The sequence below is a fragment of the Muscardinus avellanarius genome (assembly GCF_963383645.1).
Source record: "Muscardinus avellanarius genome assembly, chromosome: 10".
Taxonomy (NCBI): Eukaryota; Metazoa; Chordata; class Mammalia; order Rodentia; family Gliridae; genus Muscardinus; species Muscardinus avellanarius.
In genome coordinates this window covers 55,625,202-55,650,397 of record NC_137796.1, presented here as the reverse complement: position 1 = coordinate 55,650,397, position 25,196 = coordinate 55,625,202, and the positions used below count along the sequence as shown (strand labels likewise).

The window sequence follows — 25,196 nt, the reverse complement described above, 5'->3', positions numbered from 1 at the left end:
TGCCGCCAGAAAGGCTTGGGTTTGAATCCAAGCCCTGCTGCTTCCTGGCTAGGGGACCTTCAATAAGGCCCTTCTTTCTTTTGGGTTAATTCTTTTTATATCTGTGAAAAGAGGATGAGGGGTGTAGTGATATGTATAAAACAGGGAAAACAAAGCCTGGTCCAAGGTCAACACCAGGCCTCCTTCCTTTTGAAGTCATTACCACCTCTAAGGGTTACCCAGATGTGAAACTGGCAATGGAGGGTGATCTGTGATTGAGGAATTCAGATAAGAAGAGTAGATAATGGTCTGAGATGGTTGGTATGCCATCTGTATCTTCATTAAACACCTACTGATAAGAGAAAAACCTGAGATGTTCTAAATGTAATTACCAGAGGATGGGAGAGAGGTGAAGGAGGTTAATCAGTTAACAGCTAAGGGTGAAAAGTTTAAAAAAAAAAAAAAGACCATTTCACATTCTTTTGTGGCTGTGTGTGGCATTAGGAATTGAACCCAAGGGCATTCTACCTCTGAACTATATCCCCAGCCTTCTTTTCTTTTTCTTTATTTTTTATTTATTTATTTATTTTTTTATTTTTTTTTTGTGTGTGTGGTACTAGGGATGGAACCCAGGGGCTTTCTACCTCCAGGCTAGATCTATTTCATATTTTATTTGGAAACAGGGTTTCACTAAGTTGCTGAAAGCCTCACTAAGTAGCTGAGGCTGGCTTCGAACCTGCACGATCCTCCTGTCTCAGCCTCCCAAGTCCTGGGATTACAAGTATGTGCCACCACGCCCGGCTCCCCAGCCCTTTTTTGTTGTTGTCGTTTTGTTTGGAAACAGGGTCTCACTAGGTTGCTCAGAATCTTGCTGAGTTGTGAGATTGGTACTGAACCTCCCATCCTCCTGTCTCAGCCTCCCAAAGTACTGGGATTGCAGCACAAGCCTAGTTCATTTTACATTCTTGAGTGTTAAAACCTTAACTCAAATTGCATCCTGTCCCCCTAGGTGCCACTGCATCCTGCTTATAACTCTCCAGTCAATCCAGAAGCAATACAAACAAACATACTTACATACAAATGGTTGAACCCAGGGGTATTCCTTCAAGTTACATTCCCTGCCTTTTTTTATTTTGAAAAAGGGTCTTGCTAAGCTACTGAGGATCTCCCTAAATTGCTGAGGCTGGGCTCAAACCTGTGATCCTTCTGTCTCAGCCACCCAAGTACTAGGATTACATTGCATGTGCCACCATGCCTGGCCAGAAGCAATATATACTTCTTAAATGGACTTCCCTCTTATTACAAAACTTATCCCCTCCTTTCATGTTATCTGGCCTCTTATTCATAGCCAATGTAAATTAAATGTAATTTATGTTTTCTCCAAGTTTTCATTATAAAAATACTCTTAGCGCTGTTCGGCATTTTTCCAGTGCTACCTAGCCTTGTTGCTGGAAGTTTCAGGAACCTGTCCCAGGACCTGGTCCTATTTTTCCAGGTAACATCTGTAACAGCTCAATCAAGTATTTCAGAGCTTCTTTGGTTCTAAATTTTGCTTCGACACAATCTCTCAGAATAATCCATAGACCACAGAACTAATGTAATTCTGTGTGATTGTAGTTCCACCTATCCTGTGACAGCCTGGAGAAATCGTCCTGCTTGGCACTGGTGGTGGTAGGCAGCAGGGTTGGGGCCTTGGAGTTGGTAGCTCAGAATCGACCAGTATCACGATCATAGTAGATCACAGTATAACTACAACACATAGGGCCCCCCATGCACCAGGCAGTGTTCTAGGCACTACCGCCCATTAAATCCTAACATCAACATTGTCCAGCCATCTCTACTGAACAAACGGGGCCTTAGAGGCACATGGCGAAGGTCTTCAGCTATTGATGCAAACCTAACGCAGGCTCTTATCTCCAATACTTTGCTAAAACAGCAGCTCGGGAAGGAAACTGGAAACCAGTGCGTTAGGAATGACAAATCGGGACACTTTCATTGTCTATCCCTTTGGCTGCATAGATTGTATGTACGTTATTACCGCAAATTTTAAAAAAAAAAGTATCCGGACGCGGTGGCGCACGCCTGTAATCTCAGTGACCGCAGGCTGAGACAGGAAGAACGAAGGCTGGAGACCAGAGCCTGGTAACTTAGTGAGACTCTGTTTCAAAACAAAAAGGGATGAGGACTTAGCTCAGTGATAGAGCGCCCCTGGGTTAAAAACCCCCAGTACAAAAAGGGGGGGAAGGGAACCCACTTTAGATAGGATCTCAAATGAAAAATGTGCTATTTCCCGCTAACCTGCCTATCTTGCCACGTGATAACCACCTGCTCCAGCTAAGCCCGCCTGCGCCACAGCCTGGGCCACCGAGGGCTCGTGGGCTGCCCTCCTCCAGGCCGGCCGCAGGGCTGCCCACCTCTGCTGCCCCATCTCACACCGGGGAACAGCTGTTCCCTCTGCCCGGGGCGCCGCTTCTGCTCGACTCCTTCAGGTTCCAATCGAGCTCGCGCCCCAAGGGACTGGATTCCCTAGCCAGTTCCCTCCACAGAACCAGATCTCTTCCAGGGCACACGCCAGGTCGGATTCATTTCTGTATCCTCAGCACAGGTCACTGAAACCCCTCCCTGCCGCTCCACCCCACTGCATCCCGCCAACACCACCAAAAAGGCGGGCCTCGAACCCCAAACCTCCAGAACAGCCCTCGCTCTTTTCCGTCCCACCCGCCAACCCAGCCCAGCGACACGGCGCGCACGCGCATCGCCAGCCGCGGCGCGCTCCCGCTGCCCCTGCGTCAGCCGCCTGCGTGCTGACGCCAAGCCTCCAGCAACGCATGCTCAGCCAGGAGGTCACGTCCGGGTCCCGCGCGCGCAGCCGCGCAGCCCAGGGCGCATGCGCACGGCGAGCCGCCCCGGGAGCTGAATTCAGCCCGGCCGCGCGATACCTTCGCCTCCCTATTTCGCATGGGCCTTCTTTAGGAGAAGCCTCCGGGACGCTGGGCCGGTTCTGGAGTGGCCGGTGCCCGATTTCTCTTTCACTTTCTCTCACGTTCCCGGCCCCCAGACGCCACTTACTGGAGGGTGGCTTGTGGTGGCGCCTCCCCGCCCCCACCCCGCTCCTGCCACGGAGAGCGCGCGCCGCGCCCCGGGAGCCAATCAGCAGCCGTCTTAGGTAAGGGGCTCGCGAGCCCGCGCGACGCGCGCGCACTGGCGGGGCGGGGCGTGACGCAAGCTCCGCCCCCGCCCCGCCCTTTAAGCGGTCGCCGGGATACCGACGGGGGTGCGGACTGAGGAGGAAACCGTGGGCAGCCGCGCTAGCGGGAGTCGGGGCGGGGGAGCCCAATAATGTCGAAATAGAAACTTGAGATGGGGGTGGGGGGCTCTACTAGAACCTGTAACCTGCCGGGAAAATACTAAGTCTCTCCAAGGACATGGAAAGAGAACTTAATTTCTGACCATAACCTCATAGAAGGCCGGTAACCGATTCTGAAATAAGAGGGTGGCTTTCCAGATGTGTAAATGGGAACGTGAGTTGTGGGGTTTCCCCCGGGAGGCCTGATGGACTTATGCCTAATTATGAGAGGAGCGCCCCCATACAAGAACTGTAAAGAAGCAGTAAGAATCGCCAGAAAAATGTATCAATAGACTATTAAGTTCTGGGGTGCCTCAAGAGAATAGACTGAAATACATGAGGATTGGGAGTCTGAATAATTTGCAAGCATCTTGATTCTGAACCCCCCCCCACAGAGTGTGTAAGAAGTACTTAAGTACTGAGGAAACCCCTCCCCACAAAGGACATGTACATTAGGCTCTTAATTTCTGGGAGATCATGGGAACCCCATAAATAGACACTTAAATAGACTAGCTTTTTATGTTTTGGGAGAAATCCCCCAAAGACTAGAAACAATATTGTGGTCCACAGATTGCAAGTAGGTGGGCTCTTAAGCTCTGGGGCATGTCCCCCTCCCCCCACACACAGAGGAGCTGTTAAACAGAGTCAAATACTGTGGACTGTTCCAGAATAGTATACAGATGGATACTTACTTACCTGGGAAAGGAATCGTCACAGGTTAGTAAACACACTTGAGTGCTAGGGCAGAATCCCCTTTGGGGCATGAAAACAGACACTTAAGCACTGGGAGGTTTTCAGAAAATGTGGAAACAGACACTTAATTGCAGGGGAGGAAAGAGTTCCAAGTTCTAGGGAGATCTCCGTCAGATACTGTAAACAGTCATTTCAATGTTGAATGAATCATTTTCCATAAGCATCCATAAACTGCCCTTGTCCTCCTCTAAGAAGATAGTCTTCAGCCCAGTTTGTGGCTAGGAGAGAGGTTACAGTGAGAGAGGCTAGACAAGCCCCTGTCTGGCTAGCAAAATTGTTCCTGCATCCTGTAAGTAGATAATTCAGTTCTGAAAAGTTTCTCCCAGGAGCCTGTTTATGTCATTAAGTACTAGGTAGGGATGGAGAAGATTCATACCGAGGGCCTGTTAAATCACAGGCACTTAGCTAAAGCAGGAGTCAACAGAGTTTCTATAAAGGGCTAGAGAGCAAATTACTTCAGGATCTGCAGACCTGTGTCAACTACTCATTTCTGTCATTGTAATGAAGAAGGCAGCCATAGTTTGTAAATTGATGGATGTAGCTATGTTCCAGTGAAACTTTGTGTTTGCAGAAACAGAAGACAGATCAGATTTGGCCCATTGGCCAGTTTGTCAACCTTCCCCTCTGAGCTAGAGCAGACTGCTCCATTAGGGCCTAGAAACACTTTGATATTCTAAAAGTTCACTAGAAGCATGTGTAACTACCCCAGGGAGCTATCCCTAAGGATCTGCAAAAAAAATAGTTGAATGGTGGAAGTGGGTTATGGAGAGCCATGAATTATACAACTTTTTTTTTTTTTTTTTTTTTCAGTACTGGGATAGAACCCAGGGACGTTGTACCTCCAAGCTACACCCCTCAGCCTTATTTTTTATTCTTTATTTTGAAACAGGGTCTCACCGAGTTGCAAAGGACCTCACTAAGTAGCTGAGGCTGTCCACAAACCGCAGTCTTCCTGTCTCAGCCTCCCAAATGCTGGGATTACAAGCATACGCCACCACGCCCAGCAACATCTTTTATTAGTATGCCTTTATTGGTGTATTATAGCCTCACAAATTTATATAAATCTTAAGCACATTAAATACTGGTGAGCCCACTAAGTGAAGTGGAATTGAGTGTGAAGGGTGGCAGACCATTGGGAATGGAAGGTGAAGAGATACTGAAATGTCATGGGACACCAGGCAGAAATAGGCCATGAAGGCCGGAACCCTGCCCCTCCCCCAACACACCTCAGTAGTAATTCAAGAAGTAGTTTTCAGAGTGATGATCATGTTACTCATCTGTAAGAAAGTGACTTGATGCCTTTGGGGAAGGAGAATATCTCATTTTTATGGGAATCTGCCCCTGTAAAGTATATTTGTGTTGGAGTATTTTAATAATTTTGGATATTTTTGGTTTAGAAGTAAGAGATAAAGGTGGGCATGGTGGTGTGTGCTTGTCATCTTAGTACTTGGGAAGCTGAGACAGGAGGATCACAGGTTCATGGCCAGCCTCAGCTATTTAGTGAGGCCCTCTGCAACTTAGTGAGACGCTGTGTCAAAATAAAGGGGGAAAATAACAGGGCTGGGGGAGTAGCTCAGAGATAGAATGCCCTGGGTTCAACTCCCAGTACTGAAGAAAAAAAAAAAACAAGATAGAAATGTGTTTGTTTCTCTTTCTCCAGAGACAGGCAATTTAAGGTTCGTGTGGAACTGCCAAATCTTGTGTCTTGTTTTACCATGCCTACATTAAGTTGCCTCCCAGCCCAGTATGGCTGCCTGAGCTCCAACCTCCACACCCACATTCCTTCCAGCCAGGAGGAAGAGACAAAAGGAACATGCCAGCTTCTGTAAAGGAAAGTTTCTGAAGGCGCCAAACCGTACTTTCAGTGTCATACCATTTGCCAGAAAGTACTTAGTAACGTTGCCACACCTAGCTGCAAACAAAGCTGAGAAATGTGTTCTTGATGGCTATGTACTTAGCTCCAAACTGAGACTTTTACTCTTCTGGAAGAAGTGAGGAATGGGTATTGGAGCCAGCTGGCAGTTGGTGCTACAGCCACAGAGCTCTGTTTTGCAAGGAAGAGCCTTCATACAGTCCAGGGCAGGCCATGTGGAGTGGGGAGAGACTTTCTTTGCCCTGAAATGCCCTCATTCCCTCTGTAGGTGACCATGTCTGAGTCCGGACACAGTCAGCCTGGACTCTATGGGCTGGAGCGGCGCCGGCGGTGGAAGGAGCCCGGCTCTGGTGGGCCCCAGAATCTCTCCGGGCCTGGGGGTCGGGAAAGAGACTACATCGCACCATGGGAAAGAGAGAGACGTGTGAGTGTCTGGACCCAAAGACAGTATTCATATATCCCTTTGTCTCACAAATGTTTGTTGAGCACCTGCCACGGGCCGGGCTTTAATCAGGTTCTGGGGATAGATCTCTGAACAAAACGGATTGCTGTCCCGGGGTAAGAAGGAGGAGAATGATAAAGAGGGCCGTTTCAAATGACTTGATCAGAGAAGGCCTCTCTGAAGAGGTGACTTTTGAGCAGAGACCTGAAGGAAGTAGGAACCAGCCGTGCTGACATCAGAGTTGCAGAGCATTCTAGACAGGAGGGCAGGTACAGAGGCCCTGAGGTGGCCTGTATCCAGTGTGTTCAAGAGTAGCCGGGAGGCCAGCATGACTGCAGGGATGAGATGGGAGGGAGAGAGAGATGAGGTCAGATCCTGAAGAACCCAGTAAAGTATCAGAAAGACTTGGGACCTTGCTGTGAGTGAAACGGCACTGGAAGATTTGAGCGGCCACAGGCTTGTGTTTCACAGAGCGGTAGAATAAAAACAAGAGGAACCGTTTCTGTATATTGAGCAGCATTCCAGTGTGCTGGCGCTGTCCAGAGTGTTCTACCTCCTTTGGGTCTTCCCAAGCCTTACACCTGCCCTAGAGGTAGAACTTTGACAGGTCTGATTTTACGAATAAGGAAAATGAATCCCAAGGTGAAGGGACTTGTCCCAACTCACAGAGTCAGCAAGCTTTGGGGCTGGGCCTTCGATCCAGGTCCAGCTTGACAGATGGCATCATTTTGTCCTCCGTAGACAGTGCCCTGATCAGGAGGCCTCAGTGTGTACCTGGATCCTGCCTCACTCTGTTATGGAAACCAGAACTTGCCCTCTGGGTTCTTTCTCTAGGACCCTGCCTACCTCAGAGATACTTGATAGGGCAGAAGAAAGCAATATTTGGGGCCACTTTCTGAGCCCAAACCCACAGGTGTGAAGAGTAAACTGTTCACAGTGAGCTGAACTCGTGCTTCTTCTTCCTCTTGGGTCACAGCATCAATGAAAGCATGTAGATCCTCCACGCCACCCTTTTGGACTGTGTTACCATCTTCCTACACTACCACCTTTAGTCCCTGAACAGGCAGCTGCCAGATCTCATTGATGTCCCTGACTTTGCCACTGAGCCCCACAGGCTTCCTAACTCACGGGCGCCTTGCATCCTGCCGACCTCAGCATCTCCCTGCCATTTCTCCTCACATTTCTTCTTCCTGTATCAATGTCAGCCCACTGGGCCTTGTCCTAGGTGCCTCCGTCTTCCCCCTTCCTCTCTGTTAGTCAGGTACCAGTGTTCTACATCCTCTCTTCCCATCTCCCCACCCTCGTGGTCTCCTTCCCCGGTGTCACCCACCCCTCCCTGCCCTCCTGGAAGCCCTTAGCCTGCTGTCTTAGGTTCTCTCTTGAAACACTTTTTCTTGCCATAGCACTTTTTTTTTAAATAGTACTAAGGATAAAACCCAAGAGCATTCTACCTCTGAGCTATACCCCAGACTTATTTTATTCTTATTTTGAAACAGGGTCTCACTAGGTTGATGAGAGTGTCACTGCTTGCTGAGGCTGGCCTTGAACCTGCAATCCTCCTGTCTCAGCCTCCCAAGGACTGGGATTAAAGATGTGCATCCCCACGCCCGGCTGCCATAGCACTTTCATGTCATCCTTTTGTTTGCTCTTCACTGTGAGCTGGAGAAGTCAGCAGTTTAAACTTGACATTTGGGTGAAGAAACGGACCTAGTAAGAGGTCAAGACCACCGGGCATGGTGGCGCACGCTTGTAATCCCCGCGCTTGGGAGGCTGAGACAGGAGGATCACGTAGGTCCGAAGCCAGCCTCAGCTGCTTAGTGAGGCTCTCAGCAACTTAGTGAGACCCTGTTTCCAAATAAAGTATAAAATAGGTCTGGGAGTATAGCCCGGAGGTAGAAAAGCCTCTGGGTTCCACCCCCAGTACCACCAAAAAAAAAAAGAGGTCAAGACCCTCCTGAGTTACTCAAGGAAGCAGACGAGGAACAGGATTCCAACTCAGGTCTCTCTGTCTCTACTCTCTCAAGATGAGGGGGAGCCAGAGAGGCGTGCAGAGGAGGGCAACGTGTGGGAATCTGCCCACGGCCCCCAGGAGCAGGAACAGGGCTGAGGAAGAAGTGACCAGGACAGCAGGCATTGCCAGCAGCTCGCACTGGGTCAGGTGCCATGCTGGTCAGTTAGCAGCTTCTGTCTTCTTGTGTTTTCATTATAGTCCAGTGGGGAAGGAACGACGGTCACCATTGGCCAGAGGAGAAAGCGGAGGCAGGAATGAGGGTAGTGCCTTATTCGTGTTCACAGGGCAGCATGAGATGGGACCAGGTTTGAACCCGGCTCTTTCTGGCTACAGAAGGCCTAGTTTTTTTTCATGTGGACTTGCATAGCAGAGGCAGCTGATAAGTATGATGGAAGACCTGGTTCCGGAGCCAGGCTGCCTGGGTTCAAATCCTGGCTTCCTTGCTTAGTAATTGTGACTTTGAGCAAGCCACTCAGTCTCTCTGTGCCGCAGTTCCTTTATTGGTTAAACGAGAGTAATAGTACTACCTGTCTCACAGGATCATTGGTAGGATGAGAGGGAGGTGACACATGGAGACTTTCAAAGTAGTGCCTGGCATGTAAGGCCATCTGGAGTGGCCAAGAGAGCCGGGAGCCATTCCTGAGTAAGTGTCCTTCCTTACCACAGGATGGCAGCGAGGAGGCGAGCACTTCTGTCATGCAGAAAACCCCTATCATCCTCTCAAAACCTCCAGCGGAGCGGGTGAGCTGGGAAGAACCTTTGGAAGGAGGGAGAAGGGGAGCGATTTGGGAAGGGATCTCCTCCCTTGGCTGAAACCTTCTTACTCCCATAGTCAAAGCAGCCTCCACCTCCAGCTGCCCCGGCCGCACCACCTGCTCCACCCCCTCTGGAGAAGCCCATCGTCCTCATGAAGCCACGGGAGGAGGGGAAAGGGCCTGTGGCTGTGACAGGTGCCTCTACCCCTGAGGGCACTGCCCCACCGCCCCCTGCAGCCCCCGCACCACCCAAGGGAGAGAAAGAGGGGCAGAGACCCACACAGCCTGTGTACCAGATCCAGAACAGGGGCATGGGGACCGCCGCACCAGCAGCCATGGACCGTGAGTTGGGGCCGGGCAGGATCAGGTTGGGAGCTGGCACGCCATTGTGCGCAGACCCTCGCCACATCTCCTGTCTTTTGCTTTCTCCTGTCTCTAGCTGTTGTGGGCCAGGCCAAACTGCTGCCACCAGAGCGCATGAAGCACAGCATCAAGTTGGTGGATGACCAGATGAATTGGTGTGACAGTGCCATAGAGGTACGGAGCCCTTCGCTCTGTCCCTCCACCCCACCTCCAGCTGGGGTAGGCAGACCAGACGAAACAGCTTTCAGGCAGCTGCAGCAGTAAGAGGGGTAGAATCAGAACGTTGTCACCTATCCAGGGCTGAGTGTCCATCCGTTATTAAAATACTAAAGCACTTTGATACTACTGGTGACGGGGTGCTCTCACTACCCCTTCGGGTCCCCTGGGATCTCCTGTGCCATCCCACAGCAAGGCCGTCTGTTGGGCTCTGCTGCCACAGTACTCCTCCTGATCAGTCAAAACCCACATGGTCTCAGCATCAGTTGGTTGAATCTAGAGGTCCCCCATGCCAGCACCCCTGTTTTGGTTCACACACCACATTCTTGGACCAGAATATCTACCTCCACTTTTCTGCTGCTTTTTCTCCCACTAATCCATCATATTACACCTCGCTTTGTCTTCAGCAGCCTGCACTTACCATGACAACATGCCCAGCCCATCCTGCCTCTTTTATGTCTTATTTCACACTGACATCGGCTGGGAGCTTTAAAAGAAAGAAAGATTTCCAGGCCCTACCCATTAGCATCATCGCTAGATATTTCTGCAGTGATGAAATAGTTATGTTTGCACTATCTAGTATGGTAGCCACTATCTTATATGAGACTATTGAACATCTGAAATGGGACTAGTACAACTAAAGAATCGAATTTTAATTAATTAATTAATTTATTTATTTATTTATTTTTGGTGGTACCGGGGTTCCTGGAAACCTCCAAGCTACACTCCCAGACTTATTTTTTAAATTTGGAAACAGGGTCTCCTAAGCCAGCGCAGCTGGCTTTGAACCTGCGCGGTCCTCCTGTCTCCGCCTCCCAAGCGTGGGGATTACAAGCGTGCGCAACCACGCCCGGCAAAGAATAGAATTTTAAATTTTGCTTACTATTTGTTTATTTTTGTGTTATTGGGGATTGAACCCAGAGGCACTCTATTTCCAAGCTACACCCTCAGTTCATTTTAAAAAAATTTGTGTGGGTGTGGTACTAGGGATTAACTCAGGGCCATTCTACCTCTGAGCTCTATTTTATTTTTGTTTTGAAACAGGGTCTCACTAGGTTGAAGAGTCTCACCAGTTGCTGAGGCAGTCCTCAAACCTGAGATCTTCTTGTCTCAGCCTCCTGAGTACTGGGTTACAAGCATTCGCCACCACGCCCAGCTCTTTTTTTGTTGTTGTTGTTTTGTTTTGTCTTTGTTATTGAAACAGGGTCTCACTAGTTTGCTGAGGCTGGCCTGGAACCTGTGATCCTCCTGTCTCAGCTTCCCAAGTACTGGGATAACAGGCATGCACCACACTGCGCCCAGCTTTAGACATCCTTTTTCTGAGGTGTTAAAGCTGATTAAATCCTGGTTAGGCCCAAGATATGCATTTTGTTTTTCTTCTTAAGCTCTTCTGTTGATTCTAAGGAGCAGCTACAACTGAGAGCAAAGCTCTTCTACCTGAGCAGTGTCTCTTACGCCCCCTGGTGGTAAAAGTCAGCCAAGCTGGTGGCACAGAATCAAAGGTTTCAAGAACTTCTAGGCCTCTTAAATCCCACAAATGAGAGCCTGAATATCCCAGTCTCCTCTTCCACATACATTCCCTTTGTCATGCTTCCCCTTGCATCCCCATTTTCCTGAAGTAGGACCCCTTCCCGGAGTCTGCTGCAGTAGCCCTTCGTTACCTAGTCCTGTGTTCGCTAATCTGCCCATCTGTTCCAGTGCCTCTCACCTTCTCCTCCCCCAGATCTAACTTCCCTTTTTCTCCCTTCATCCCAGCCACTCTGACTTCCTTTTGGTTTCTTGACGACACCGGGCTCTTTTCTACTTCAGAGCTCTCTCAGATGCTGTTCTCTGCACCCACAACATTCCACATAACCCTCTCACAACACAGAACACAGGCCTCTTGCCCGAATGAGGAGATTGGGACCACAGATATTTTTCTTCATATCTGGTTAAGCAGATGGGTAAGCCCCAGACGTCTTCAGGGTGCTCTGTCTCACACTATTATCTGACAATTTGTGAATGATATTCCCATATCTTCCCACAGTACCTATTGGATCAGACTGATGTGTTGGTGGTTGGTGTCCTGGGTCTCCAGGGGACAGGCAAGTCCATGGTCATGTCATTGTTGTCAGCCAACACGCCAGAGGAAGACCAGAGGTGAGGGGAGCCTGAGTTAGGGGTGCCCACAGGAGGGGGTGGGAACCCACCTGGGCCAACGGAGGGCTGAACCTGGGTGTAATAAATGGTATTACCAAAGGACTTGGGAAACTGTCTCCCCTCCCTAGGTCTAAATATCTTCATTAGATGAGGTTAATTATGGGCCGGATGGAATCCGTGTAACTCCAAGGCAGCCAGGCTTGCTCTTCTCTCCATCCCTTCCTGCCTTGCAGGAAATGGTATAGCCAGGAAGTTTGATATTGGAGTAATTAAGGCTTTGGATTTAGACTGCCGCAGGCTCAACCCTGCTACTTAGCAGTTGGTTGACACTGAACAGGTCACTTTACTTCCTAATTCCCCACTTTCAGATGGGTTTGGAGAGGATAAAGTAGGGTTAAGAAGGCAAAAATTAACAAGTACCTGGCACAGACCCAGGTGCTCACAGGACAGTGGCTGATCAGATCTGGACACGGGAAGTGGGTTGTGGACCACCCCCAGCCCTGCCTGGTTACCTTAGGAAAATGGCACTATCCATTAGGATGGAGTATGATTACGAAGAGAAAAGGCAAAGCCAAAGGAGAGGGGAGATCTTAAGAAATAGTCCCTGAAATTGGGGACAGAAAAGGAAGGGAAGAAAGTCAGGGATTAGGGAGTTGGGAGATATATAGTCTAATTAAGGAAGATTCAGAATGGGGGATGAGAAGGGATAACAGCTGCTTAGGCTAGTGAGAAACAGAGACCCATGCAAGTTATAGCAAGAAAATAGGGGTTTGTTATATAAGCAAAATTATGTCACCTGGGACTCCACAGATGGGCATTAAAGAATCCATGAAGAATATATGCAGAATCTTAAACACATCCTCAGTTGGACTTTTCTTCTAGGGAAAGGATCCATAGTTTTCACTAGGCCTTAGACGGGGCTGATGGAGACCCACAAAGGGCTAGGAATCACCATTGTGAGAATATACACCCTCTGGAACTGGAGCTGCGAGGGTCCCCTGCCTCTTCCCATGGTCAGTCCATCCCTCCTTTTCTCTGTTTAGTTGTGAGTCGTGCTCCACTCTGGAATAGCCACAGCTTTCTTGGGTAGCTTCATTTCCATTTTAGCTTTCACCTCCAGCTAGCAGCAATTCCCCATGCTTGGTTCAGATTCCCAACCAAGAGAGAATTCCACTGGCCCAGCTTATATGTGCTCAGCCCACAAACAGAGGATGATGACGAAGAAGGGGAGTTATAGGAGATGAAGCCAGAGAGTCAGCAAGGAGCCGCAGAGTACTAGGCTTTATGAGCTAGTCTCCATTCTTCCCACCCTACAGTTCTTGCCCATAGGAGCAAAGGGGAGCCTTTCAAACCAAGATTGGTTTCTGTCCTACCTTCACTTATTAGGGGCTTCTTCAGGCTCACAGGCCAAAACTCCAGATCCTGACCATGCCCTACAAGGACCTGTATGACCTCTTCTCTGCTGCCTTTCCTTCCTATCCCCCATCCCATTCTGCCTGCTCTTACTAGTACTGGTTTTTGTACAAGGCACCTCTCTTTTTTTTTGGGGGGGGGGGTCTGGGGATCCATCCGGGGGCATTCGACCTCTGAGCTACACCCCCTGCCTTACTATTTTTTATTCTTTATTTTGAAACCGGGTCTCACTGAGTTGCAGAGGGCCAAACTAAGTAGCTGAGGCTGTCCTCGAACCGTGATCCTTTCCTGCTCACTTTGCCTTTCCTGCTCACTGCGTGCTCCATTCTGCTGTCTGCCAGATAGGAAGGTTTCTTACAATGTGTGTTAGATGTAGATGGGAGGATACCTGCTCTTTGTCAGACAAGTAAGCATCCTGAAGAGGTAGAAATTACTCTTCAGTAGACAGATAGATAGATAGCTGTTACCCTGGTTTACAAGTTGAAAAAGGTAAAGATCAACTCTGTCAGAGTCGCGCAGTTGAACAGCGGTTTAGGGTAAGGTCCAGCTCTGCCGATCTTTCCCTCATATCCCCAGCACGCAGCACAGGTGGTAATGAGGAATACCTGCCTGACGGGAGGAACTGGGACCAAGACTCCAAGGTCTTTCACCGTGGGGTGGAGGGCATTCAGTGGTTCATCTCGGGGCCTGGCATATAGCAGGAACACTTTGACAGGTAACAACTACATGTCACTATATGTGTTAGCTGCTATTTTAAGGGCTTCGTATATACCTCATTAATCCTAAAAGTTGGGTTCTATTATTGTCCTCATTTTACAAATGAGGAAACTGATGAGAAAGGGGTTAGGAATTTGCCCAAAACCACAGAGTTAGGAAGAGCCAGAGCTGAGTTTTGAATCCTGGAGGTCTGGAAGACTTGCTGCTCTGAAGTACCTCAGTCTCATGGCTTTGTTAACTGAACTAATGTATCCACTTACGGGTAGGAGTAAAGTCATGTGGTACAAAACATGCTCCTCCCCGGGCACTGAGGGGAGGCTTAGTGGGCAGGCGGGGAAACCTCTCCCATGCTCCTGTGCAGGGCTCAACTCTGGAAGCATTAGAGACCAAGAACCGTAATAACTCTCATGTGCCCCCACCTGCTCCTCTTCACAGAGCGTATGTTTTCCGGGCCCAGAGTGCTGAAATGAAGGAACGAGGTGGCAACCAGACCAGTGGTATCGACTTCTTTATTACCCAAGAGCGGATTGTTTTCCTGGACACACAGGTGCCAGCCCCCACTTGTTTCACCCTGCCTCTTGCCATATTCAGCCCCATGCTGGAGTTTTTAAAGCCAGAACCCCGCATGAATTCTCTGTGCTTCTACCAAGCCATGCACGTACTGGGTTCCTTTGGGCAGATTATCTCTCTTCTGGGCCCTTAGTCTTTTGTGTTAAATTTTGCCCCCCTCCCATTCACTTTGTGCTCCATAGCCTGGAGGATCTTCTAGTATACTTCTGGTGCTTTGAAGTGTGGGCCTTGAAGTCTGTCTCTGTTCATATCCTGCTCCTTAATTCTTATCAGCTGGGCAGATTTTAAGTTTTAAAACTCAGCTCTTGCCGGGCGTGGTGGCGCACGCTTGTAATCCCCGCGCTTGGGAGGCTGAGACAGGAGGATCGCACAAGTTTGAAGCCAGCCTCAGCTACCTAGTGAGGCTCTCAGCAACTTTGTGAGACCCTGTTTCCAAATAAAATATAAAAAAGGTCTGGGAGTATAGCCCGGAGGTAGAAAGCCTCTGGGTTCCACCCCCAGTACCACCAAAAAAAACCCACAAAACTCAGCTCTTCATCTGTGAGAGCTGAACTTAGCTTGTTAGGAGCTCTGAGGCTCGGTGGAACTACTCAGGCCAAGTGCGTGGTTAGGCACAAGGCTTGTCACTGTCGTAGAACTCCCCTCTCGTGCATCTGCCTGGAAGCTTTCCTCATCTTCTCCCGTGCTCTTGGGCAGAGTCCAGGCTCCCTCAGACTGGCACCGAATTGTGTGGCTCGACTCTTTCCGTTTGTCTCTCCTCTCCCTCACTGCATCAGTCGCCAGCCTGACACACAGGCCCGCTCCTGGGGGCTCTCTCCCTGGACCTTCTACATCTTGTTCTCTTTGCCTGAAACCACCGTGAACATTGTGACCTTGGTCGAGTCGTTTAACATTTCCATTCCTCAGTTTTCTTAAGTGGGGAAAATAATTGGCTACTTCCTAGGGTTTTTGTGAGATTTCAAAGGCCAATATAAATCAAGTCCTAATGGCAGTACCCATTCTGAATTAGATGCTAAATACTCTTAGCTATTAGTCTTGTCATTGAAGAATGTTCTGTTTGTTGCCTTTTGCCTGGCTAAAGTCCTGTCCTCCCTGAAGAGTCCTTGGGGTATGGCCTGCTCGCTGAAGCCTTTCCCTTCTCTGCTGGCCACTGTTGCCTGTGTGTGCTTCCCAGTAAGGCGAGTGATTTGCCAGTGCGTGCTCCCACTCCCTACCCGTTGAGCACTTTGGGTCACAGGGTCTGGGCCCTGGTCGGTGCTCATACTCGGCGAAACAGAGTTCTGGTCACTGGGACTCGATGGCACAGAAAGTGAAAGACCTACAGATGTGAGGTGAGCACTGTGTGCCATGCCCTGTGCAGGGACCACCAGGACCTGGAGATAGACCAGCCTGGCTGGGAGCTGGGAGGCCTGTGAGGGGAAGAAAGGAAGGTGACAAGGCAGAGCAGAGCCCTGCTCAGTGTTCGGTGTTCTAGAAAGTGAGCAGTTGTGAAAGAATTCCTTGCCAAGAGAAATCCACTCACTGCAGTAAGAAGCTGTAAGGCTCTTGAGCTATTTTAGCTCTTGTCCTTTTTCTTTCTTTTTTTTCCTTTTTTCTTTTTCTTTGTCTGTGGTGCTGGGGATTGAAACCAGGGCCTCACGTATGCTAGGCACGCACACTACCACTGAGCTACACCCCCAGCTCCTTTTGTCATCGTTCAGCTGAATGTTCCTTTAAGAAAAGTTTGTCGAGCTCACTACTGATTATTTTACATGCATTGATGTAATTTTTAAATCCTCACCAAATTTCACACTAATCATTGTTTTTGACCTATGTTAATTATCATAGCACAGTTTTAATAGTATATGAAACAACTAACAATAAAAAGAGTTGTTAAGGGAGGTGACTCATTCAAGTAAATGTTAAATTTATTAGCACTAGGAGATGACTTCGCTTTGGGCTTGAGGTGCGTGAGAGCAGTGATGATTTGTAAGAGCCGTGGAAAGCATATCTGCTTTGAAATGTTTTTCTTTCGCCGCCTCTTGCTGACTAGCCCTGTACTGATTAGAAATTGCCTGCTTACGTTTCTGACCTTGCTTTGTCCTCGAGAGGCCGCGTTTGCCTTCAGCGCGCGGAGCTGAGGCTGCTGCGGCCGGCCTTCCCTCATGTTGTCTCCTCTCCCTTGCTCAGCCCATCCTGAGCCCCTCCATCTTGGACCATCTCATCAATAACGACCGCAAACTGCCTCCAGAGTACAACCTTCCCCACACCTACGTTGAGATGCAGGTGAGGGGCTGGCACAGGCCGAGGGGTAAGGATGTTACTCCCACTCCCAGCCTCCCGAGATCTAATAGGCAGCTAGATACAGCTGTTGACTTAAGGTTCTGCTTCTTTTTTTTTTTTTTTTTTTGTACTGGGGAATCCAGCAGCATTCTACCTCTGAGCCACACACCCCCAGCCCTATTTATTTTTTATAAATAATTTATTATTTTTTATTATTTTAAATTTATTTTTTATAAATAGGGTCTCACCAAGTTTCTGAGGCTGGCCTCAAACCTGTGATCCTCCTGTCTCAGCCTCCCAAGTACTGGGATTACAGGCATGCTTCACCATGCCTAGCCAGTTTCTGCTTCATAAGAGAGCTGGGTACCCCGAGGGCTGTGGAGAGAGAAAGCACCGAGACTCAGATCTGCCTCAACCCCTGGCCCTGCCCCTCAAGCTTTGATTTCCCATCCTTCCCTCAACCCACAGAGTCCTTCTGTGTAGAGTGGGGCGATGCTTCTTACCTTGCCTCATTCAGGATTGGCCTATAAGGGAAATGCCTGAGTAGTACTTGGCACAAAGAGTTGCTTAAGGGCTCTGAGGTTCTTGCCCTGCTGCCCCTCAGCTAAGTCCTGGGATCAGGGACCACAGTCAGGGCAGGAGAGACCCTTAACCCTGTCATCCTTTCTGCCTACCTCAGTCACTCCAGATTGCTGCCTTCCTCTTCACGGTCTGCCATGTGGTGATTGTTGTCCAGGACTGGTTCACAGACCTCAGTCTGTACAGGTGAGAAGCAGGTGGGGAGGGGGGGAGTGAGGCAAGAGACAGAGGCCCAGAGATGGAGCCACTGCTCGGAGTTTCACAGGTTCCACACAGTAGCCAGTTGTACCCTTTTGAAAACAGGATTGTGAGCATGCCTGTGTGCATCGGGGTCATCCCCTCCTAACCCCCGCAAACACACACACACACACACACAAATGCTTACAACCCTCCGCTGACTGCATCACTGAGAGTAACATCCAGAGGCCTTCCCATGTTTGCCTGACAGGGTCCTGTGCCATCCGCTACCTTGTTGATCTCCCTTGCTCCCCTCGCCTTTCAGCGAAGACACAGTGGGCTTTGCCACCTATAGTGCACTCCGTCCTCCGGCTGGAAACACTTCCTGCAGATCTTCTCAGACTCCCTCATGCTGTTCACGTCAACCAGGCCTTCTCTGACCATCCATCATGGCGTTCCCTCCCCAGCCCCGCTGTTCTTCTTCATTGTACTGGGATATTATAGATTTCCTAATGATTTTTCTCCAACTTTAGAATGTAAGCCACAGGAGGTCAGGGTCTCCAGCACCTCAAACAGTGGCGTGCGCACGTGGGGTGGGGGGCATACTGGGGATGGAACTCAGGGACATTCTACCTCCAAGCTACACCCTCAGCCCTTTTTTTTTTTTTTTTTGCGGGTCTGGAGATGGAACCCAGGGGCATTCTACCTCCAAGCCACATCCCTGCCCTATTTTTTTTTTTTTATTCTTTATTTTGAAACAGGGTCTCACTAAGTAGCTGAGGCTATCCATGAACCATGAACCTCTGGTTTCAGCCTCCCGAATGCTGGGATTACAAGCGTGAGTCCCCACGCCCAATTATTTATTTTTGAAACAGGAGCTCACTAAGTTGTGGAGGGCCTCAACAAGTAGCTGAGGGTGGCTGCAAATTTGTGAACCTCCTGTCTCAGCCTCCCAATTACTGGAATTACAAGCATGCACCAGTATGCCCGGCTGGCTGTCATATTTAATACAAACTTGTGAGTGAATAGCACAAGGGCCTGGCTTGTCTTGTCCTTGGAGTTTCGTTGTCCATCTCCTCCAGGCATGTGTGCCATCCCACTAGTACCTTTGCAAGGAGGAAAAGAGAGGTAAGCAGGACCTGGAGGAGTCCTACCTGAAGCAACTGTAGGTTCCAGAAATGCCTCGAGACAAGACTAGTTCAGAATATACAGCCACGAGGATTCCTCTTGGCCATAGGCTCCAGAGGACCTGGGCGGGAGAGGCGTTATTATTGGCCAAGGAGCCCATGCAGAGAAAACGAGCAGAACTCATAGGTTAGGAAGCAGAAGTCAGGCAGTCCTGGGTTTAAATCCCACCTCTTATTGGGCGTGTGTTTTTCCTCAGTTCCATTTTGTGCAGATTTAGTGAGTTATAATTTTTTTTCTTCAGTACTGGGAATGGAACCCAGGGGTGTTCTACCTCCGAGTGACACCCTAGCCCTATGTTATTCTTTATTTTGAAACAGGGTCTCACTGAGTTGCAAAGGGCCCAAGTAGTAGCTGAGGCTGTCCGTGAACCACGATCCTCCTGTCTCAGCCTCCCAAATGCTGGGATTACAAAGGTGCACCACCACACCTGTTTGAGTTACAGAAATTTAAAGCACTCAGTGAAGTATCTGATACATAACATAGAAAGTAGTTGATATATGGAGGCCTACTGACTCTATTAGTAACAGTGGAGATGGAGATGAGCTCTGGGTCTTGCCACTAGTAGACCCAGGTCTGTTGTGACCAGATTTAAGAGACAGTCCTAAAACATAACTCCTACCACCACCCGTTAGGATTCATTCCCATGACAAGTATATTAAATATCTGAGACAGGTCTATTTTATTTACTCTTACATACTTTTACATAATTGGAAGCTTTTGGCGGGGGGGGGGGGGGGATACTGGAGATTGAACCCAGAGGCATTTTGCCTTTAGGTTATACTCCAGCCCAGTTTTGGTTCTTATTTGGAAACAGAGTCTAGGTTGATCAGAGTCTGACTCTTACTGAGGCTGTCCTTCAAACCTGCCATCTTCCTGTCTCAGATTCCCAAGTTCCACCACACTTGACTTGGAAGAATTTTTTTTCCCCTTTAGAATTGGAGATTGAGCCTAAGGGCATTCTCCCTCTGAGCTAATGTCCCCAGACCTATTTTATTTTTATTTGGAAACAAGGTCTCACTGGGTTGATGAGAGTCTCGCTACTTACTGAGGCTGTACTCGAACCTATGATCCTTCTGTCTCAACCTCCCAAGTACTGGAATTACAAGCATATGCCACCATGTCTGGCTTTGGAAGAATTATTTTTAAATAGCATAAACTGAAAACATGTCCACATAAAAACCCACACATAGATATTTAAAGCAGCTTATAATTGCCCAAACTTGGAAGCAACCAAAATGTCTTTCAGGAGGTGAATGGATAAAGAAACTGGTACATTCAGACAATGGCATATTATTCAGTGCTGAAAAGAAATGAGCTATCAAGCCATAAAAGGCATGGAGGAAATTTAAATACATAATACTAAGTGAAAGAAGCCAGTATGAAAAGGCTAGTGTATGATTCCAGCTTTATGACATTCTGGGAAGGACGAAAGTATAGAGACAAGAGTGGTTGCCAGGGACTAGCGGTGGAGGGAGTCATGAAATGGCAGAGCACAGGACTCTTAGGATAGTGAAGCTACCCTGTGTGATGCTGTGATGCTGAATACGTGTCGTTATCATTTGTCCATACTGTGAAGGAATGCACTGTACCAAGAGTGAGCCCAGTGTAAATGACAGCCTTCGGGTGACGATGGTGTGTTGGGATAGGTTCATCAGTGGTAATGAATACACTCCTTTGGTGGGTGAAATTGATGTTGATAGTGGGGGAGGCTGTGTATATACATGTGTGGAGGCAGGCGGTATCTGGGAACTTCAGTTTTGCTGTGAACCTAGAAACCAAAAAATAAACTGAGTCTTTTTTTTCCCATTTTGAGTTGGGGTCTCTTGCCCAAGCCAGTTCAAGTGATCTTCCTGCCCCCATTTCCTGAGTAGCTGGGACTGTAAACACATGCCACCATGCCTGGCTTTTTTTTTTTTTTTTTTTTTTTTTTTTGTACTAGGGAGAGCTACACTCCCAGATCAATTTTATTTTTATTTTGAAACAGGGTCTCATTGGTGGGAGTCTATTTGCTGAGACTGTCCTTGAACCTGCAATCCTCTTATCTCAGCCTCCCAAGTACTGAGGTTACAAGTGTGTGTCACCACACCCAGCTCTGGCAAATTTTTTTTTTTTTTTTTTTTTTTTTTTTGTGTGTGTGTGTGTGTGTGTGTTTGGTACTGGGAATGGAACCCAGGGCATTTTACCTTCAAGCTACACCCCCAGCCCTATTTTTTATTCTTTATTTTGAAACAGGGTCTCACTGAATTGCAGAGGGCCTCACTAAGTAGCTGAGGCTGTTCTCGAACTGAGATCCTCCTGTCTCAGCCTCCTGAATGCTGGGATTACAAGCATGCGCCACCACGCCCAGCTGGCAATTTTTTTAATAGGATAAACTCATAAAAAAAAATTTTGTACAGTTAACCCAGTATGGTGGCACACACTTGTAATCCCAGTACTTGAGAGACTGAGACAGGAGGATTGCAGGTTTCTGGCCAGCCTCAGCAATTTATGAAGCCCACTGCAACTTAGTAAGACTTAGTTTGAAAATAAAGAATAAAATAGGGCTGGGATATAGCTTGGAGATAGACTGCCCCTGGGTTCCATCCCAAGTACCACAAAAAAGAAAAAAAAAATTGTATGGTTAACATAGGTCAATGGATTGGTGTCAGAGAGGGTTGTCTTAGAACTTCTTAAAAGTGTGTGAGAAATTTGGCATGTAATGTAGCATTTTCTGAATACGGCTAAAGCTTTCATCAGGATTTCAAAGGAAGCCCCATCCCCCAGGCTTTGGAGAGGGCGTAGAAACTGAAGAGCAACAGCCTTTCACTCCGAACCCCCAGGTTCCTCCAGACAGCAGAGATGGTGAAGCCCTCCACCCCGTCCCCCAGCCATGAGTCCAGCAGCTCTTCAGGCTCCGATGAAGGAACTGAGTACTACCCCCACCTGGGTGAGAAGTTTCCTGAGGGCTAGATGGGTGGGCAGGAGAAAGAATGAGATTATAGAGGCCATGAGCACTCTGGGGAGGTTGGGGTTTGGGAAGTGAAAGTTCTAAGGAGAGAAATAAAAAAGGATTAGCTGTGCAGGGCGTGGTGGCGCACACTTGTAATCCCAGTACTCGGGAGGCTGAGACAGGAGAATTGCGGGTTCGAGGACAGCCTCTGCAACTCAGGGAGGCCCCCTAGCAACTTAGACTCTGTTTCCAAATAAAAAATAAAGTAGGAGCCGGGCGTGGTGGCGCACGCTTGTAATCCCAGCATTCGGGAGGCTGAGACAGGAGGATCGCAGTTCGCGGACAGCCTCAGATACTTAGTGAGGCCCTCTGCAACTCAGTGAGACTCGGTTTCAAAATAAAGAATAAAAAATAGGGCAGAGGGTGTAGCTTGGAGGTCAAATGCCCCTGGGTTCCATCCTCAGACACGTAAAAAATTAAAAAATAATAAAAAAAATAAAGTAGGGCTGGGGTGTAGCTCAGAGATAGAATGCCCCTGGGTTCCATCCCCAGCACCACACACAAGAAACGGTTAGCTGCTGCTTCCATCAGGGTCCCATTGCCTCAGTCCAGTCCTAGCCACAGAGTCTGAGTCTGGCTCCGTGATCAGAATGGATCTGCCCACTGCGGGGCCCCTGACATCTCCCAGTACAGGACTCAAGAAGTGAATGCTGGGTTCCTCAGAGTGGCCTTCAAGCTCCAGCCTCTGTGCTCGTCCGCCCTTTGTCTGCACTGTCCTGCGCTCCACTTCTCTTCTGCAGAGATAGTTCATTTATGACTCCTGCCCTACACAGCGTCTTTCTACCTCCTCTAGCTTCAGCCCCTATGTTGCCTGTCATCTCCTGATGATAGGGCCATCTTCTTCAGCTGTCTTTTCCATTAGGCCAGACCCCTTGAGGGCAGAGAAGAGATCTGACTTGCCTCTGGGGCCCTACATCAGCCTGGACAGTGCTAAAGTGAAGTTACATAAGTATTGACACAGTGGTGTGGACTTGGGAGTGAGGGCGAGCCTTAGGGTGAGAAAGGGGCATCCTCCAGGCCAAGCTCTGCCTGCCTCAAGTGGCCTGTCTCTTCCCATCCTCAGTTTTCCTCCAGAACAAAGCTCGCCGGGAGGACTTCTGTCCTCGGAAACTGAGGCAGATGCACCTGATGATCGACCAGCTCATGGCACACTCGCACTTGCGTTACAAGGGTGAGGATCTCAAACCACCTCCCGCGCTACGCAGCAGCCTCTTAACTCTGGTCGCAGCCCCATCCCCTGACCTGACTCCCCCGACCCCAAGCCCGCAGCAAGCTACCCGCAGGCTGAAGTGTCTTCTCCCCAGGTACGCTGTCCATGTTACAGTGCAACATCTTCCCGGGGCTCCCACCCGACTTCCTGGACTCCGAGGTCAACCTGTTCTTGGTTCCTTTCATGGACAGTGAAGCAGAGAGTGAGAACCCACCAAGAGCAGGTGCGGCCACCCCTCAGGGAACCTGAGCCGTGGGGACGCAGCCTGCCGCGGGCTGCCTTGGTCTGGGAGGGACATGGGCCCATCTGGTCTGAGAGAAGTGGTCTGGCCCTAAAGTGCGCGGATCCTTTCTTAGAAGCAGGTGTCAGAGCTGTGAGTGTAGAGGAAGAGCTGGGCTAGGGCTGAACTCTGAGGTGCCCCTTGAAGCCCAGGATGCTGACTGCGAGGAGACCCTCTCCCTAGCAGTCTGTCACCCGCAGCTTCCCCATCCCCACTTTTCAGGGCCCGGTTCCAGCCCACTCTTCTCCCTGCTGCCCGGATACCGCGGCCACCCTAGTTTCCAGTCTTTGGTGAGCAAGCTCCGGAGCCAAGTGATGTCCATGGCTCGGCCGCAGCTGTCACACACAATCCTTACCGAGAAGAACTGGTAAGAGCTCTTCACAGAGGGCGTCAATTTGAGGGGCCCCACCGTGGAGCAGACTAAAGGGGGTGCTCTCAAAGATCTGTGTGGCTTCATGAAGCCCCTCCACTCCAGAGATTCCTTTTCTGGAACAGTGATCATTACTACCATCTTCTAAGCACCTCATTCATGCGAGGCAACGTTGTTTGGTGTGACTTTGAATCCTCCTGAGTAGCCAGATAAGTCTTATCATAGATTTTACTGGTGTGGAAATTTAGATGCAGAGAAAAATACCACACAGCAAGGTCACACACCTTAGGTGCTACTCAGTTGTTAGAAGTACCAGTGAGCCTGGTTAAACTTGGTTAATTCTGTGGACTTGAGGGCATAGCTTCACAGGAGATGGGGGCCAGGCATCAGCAGGAGGAAAGGGAGCTGTACTCTCCAGCTCCTGTCGGGTGGCTGCATCTCACCACCTCCCTCCACTTTCTCCTCCCTGCCTGCTGGCCCTCTGCTCCACATGGCCCCGCACACTCTCTGGCCTGTACTTTGCATGGCTTCTGTGTCCAGAGCCCAGATCCGATGGGTCCAGACCTGCCTCGTCTTATTTCCAAGAGGAACAAATACGAAAGAAGAACTGCTTGGCTTGGAGCCGCCCTGTGACTTGCTTCCCTGGGGTCTGTTGGTAGTCAGCTGTGGCTAGCCGGAGCTGGAGTGCAAACACAGCAGCAGGAAGGAAGCCACTGAGGGCGCCAGGCAGAGCAGACCAGCCAGTGTGCAGCCCAGCTCTGCTCCTCCCCGGCCTAAACCAGGGCCCAGCGGGGAGGGGAGAGTGTGGGAGGTAGGTGGTTATGCAGCCGTCACCGCACGGGAGGGAGGTAGAGATAGAACCCTTCATCACAAGGACCAGCATGAGTGGAGTGGCAGGTTAGACTCAGAGGTGGGGCTTCCAGGTGTTCATCCAAGCCCGGTGCCTTCAACTTTGATTCCCTGGCCGAGGGACAGAAGCAGCGCCACCTCCCCTTGGGGTTGACGTCTTCCCTGTATCCCAGGCAAGGGGCTTGGACTCCAAGTCATATGCTGAGTCATACACAGGGCCTCTGTTTCCCCACTGTCCTGTGGGGCACCCAGCCAGAGCTGCCTTGACTGTTGTCTTCCTCTCACAGGTTCCACTATGCTGCCCGGATCTGGGATGGGGTGAAAAAGTCATCTGCCCTGGCAGAGTACAGCCGCCTGCTGGCCTGATGCCGAGGGGAGGAGAGGCATGCAGGAACCTCCTGGGCCCCACTGGACAGTGAGGGAGCACACGCCCCTCTGGTGGAGTGGGCAGCGGAACAGACCTGGTGGACAAGGGATCGTGACTTCCCTGCCCAGAGATGTGAGGTGTCCAGGGCCAGGCTCCCCAGCTTCAGTTGGGGGGTTGTCCTGGGGTGACTTTAAGAGATCCCACCCCAACCTGGGATGGACAGCCCATCCAAGTCCCTCACAGGGACAGGCAGCGAGAGGAGTCTGAATGGCCACCAGGAAGCCAAGTCTTCAGGGACAGGAGCAATAGTCCCCTCTCCCTGGCCTCCAGCCATCCCGGTAGGGTGAG

The 25,196-nt window shown here is 49.6% G+C and overlaps 1 protein-coding gene across 2 annotated transcripts; it reads left to right on the top strand.

The window, feature by feature from the left end:
* Positions 1-6,225: 6,225 nt before the first annotated feature.
* Positions 6,226-24,847, top strand: SMG9 (SMG9 nonsense mediated mRNA decay factor; the record flags this gene model as incomplete). Of its 2 annotated transcripts, none has more annotated exons than XM_080702948.1 (13): positions 6,226-6,375; positions 9,071-9,145; positions 9,246-9,501; positions 9,599-9,696; positions 11,765-11,877; positions 14,443-14,554; positions 16,747-16,842; positions 17,519-17,604; positions 21,603-21,709; positions 22,836-22,943; positions 23,077-23,205; positions 23,485-23,629; positions 24,769-24,847. In XM_080702948.1, the coding sequence occupies 13 exons, from the start codon at positions 6,226-6,228 to the stop codon at positions 24,845-24,847; spliced, it is 1,554 nt and encodes a 517-aa protein (XP_080559074.1). The 2 variants fall into 2 exon arrangements, with proteins under 2 accessions (XP_080559074.1, XP_080559073.1); XM_080702947.1 differs by having other exon boundaries at positions 9,237-9,501.
* Between the last annotated feature and the right edge of the window lie 349 nt (positions 24,848-25,196).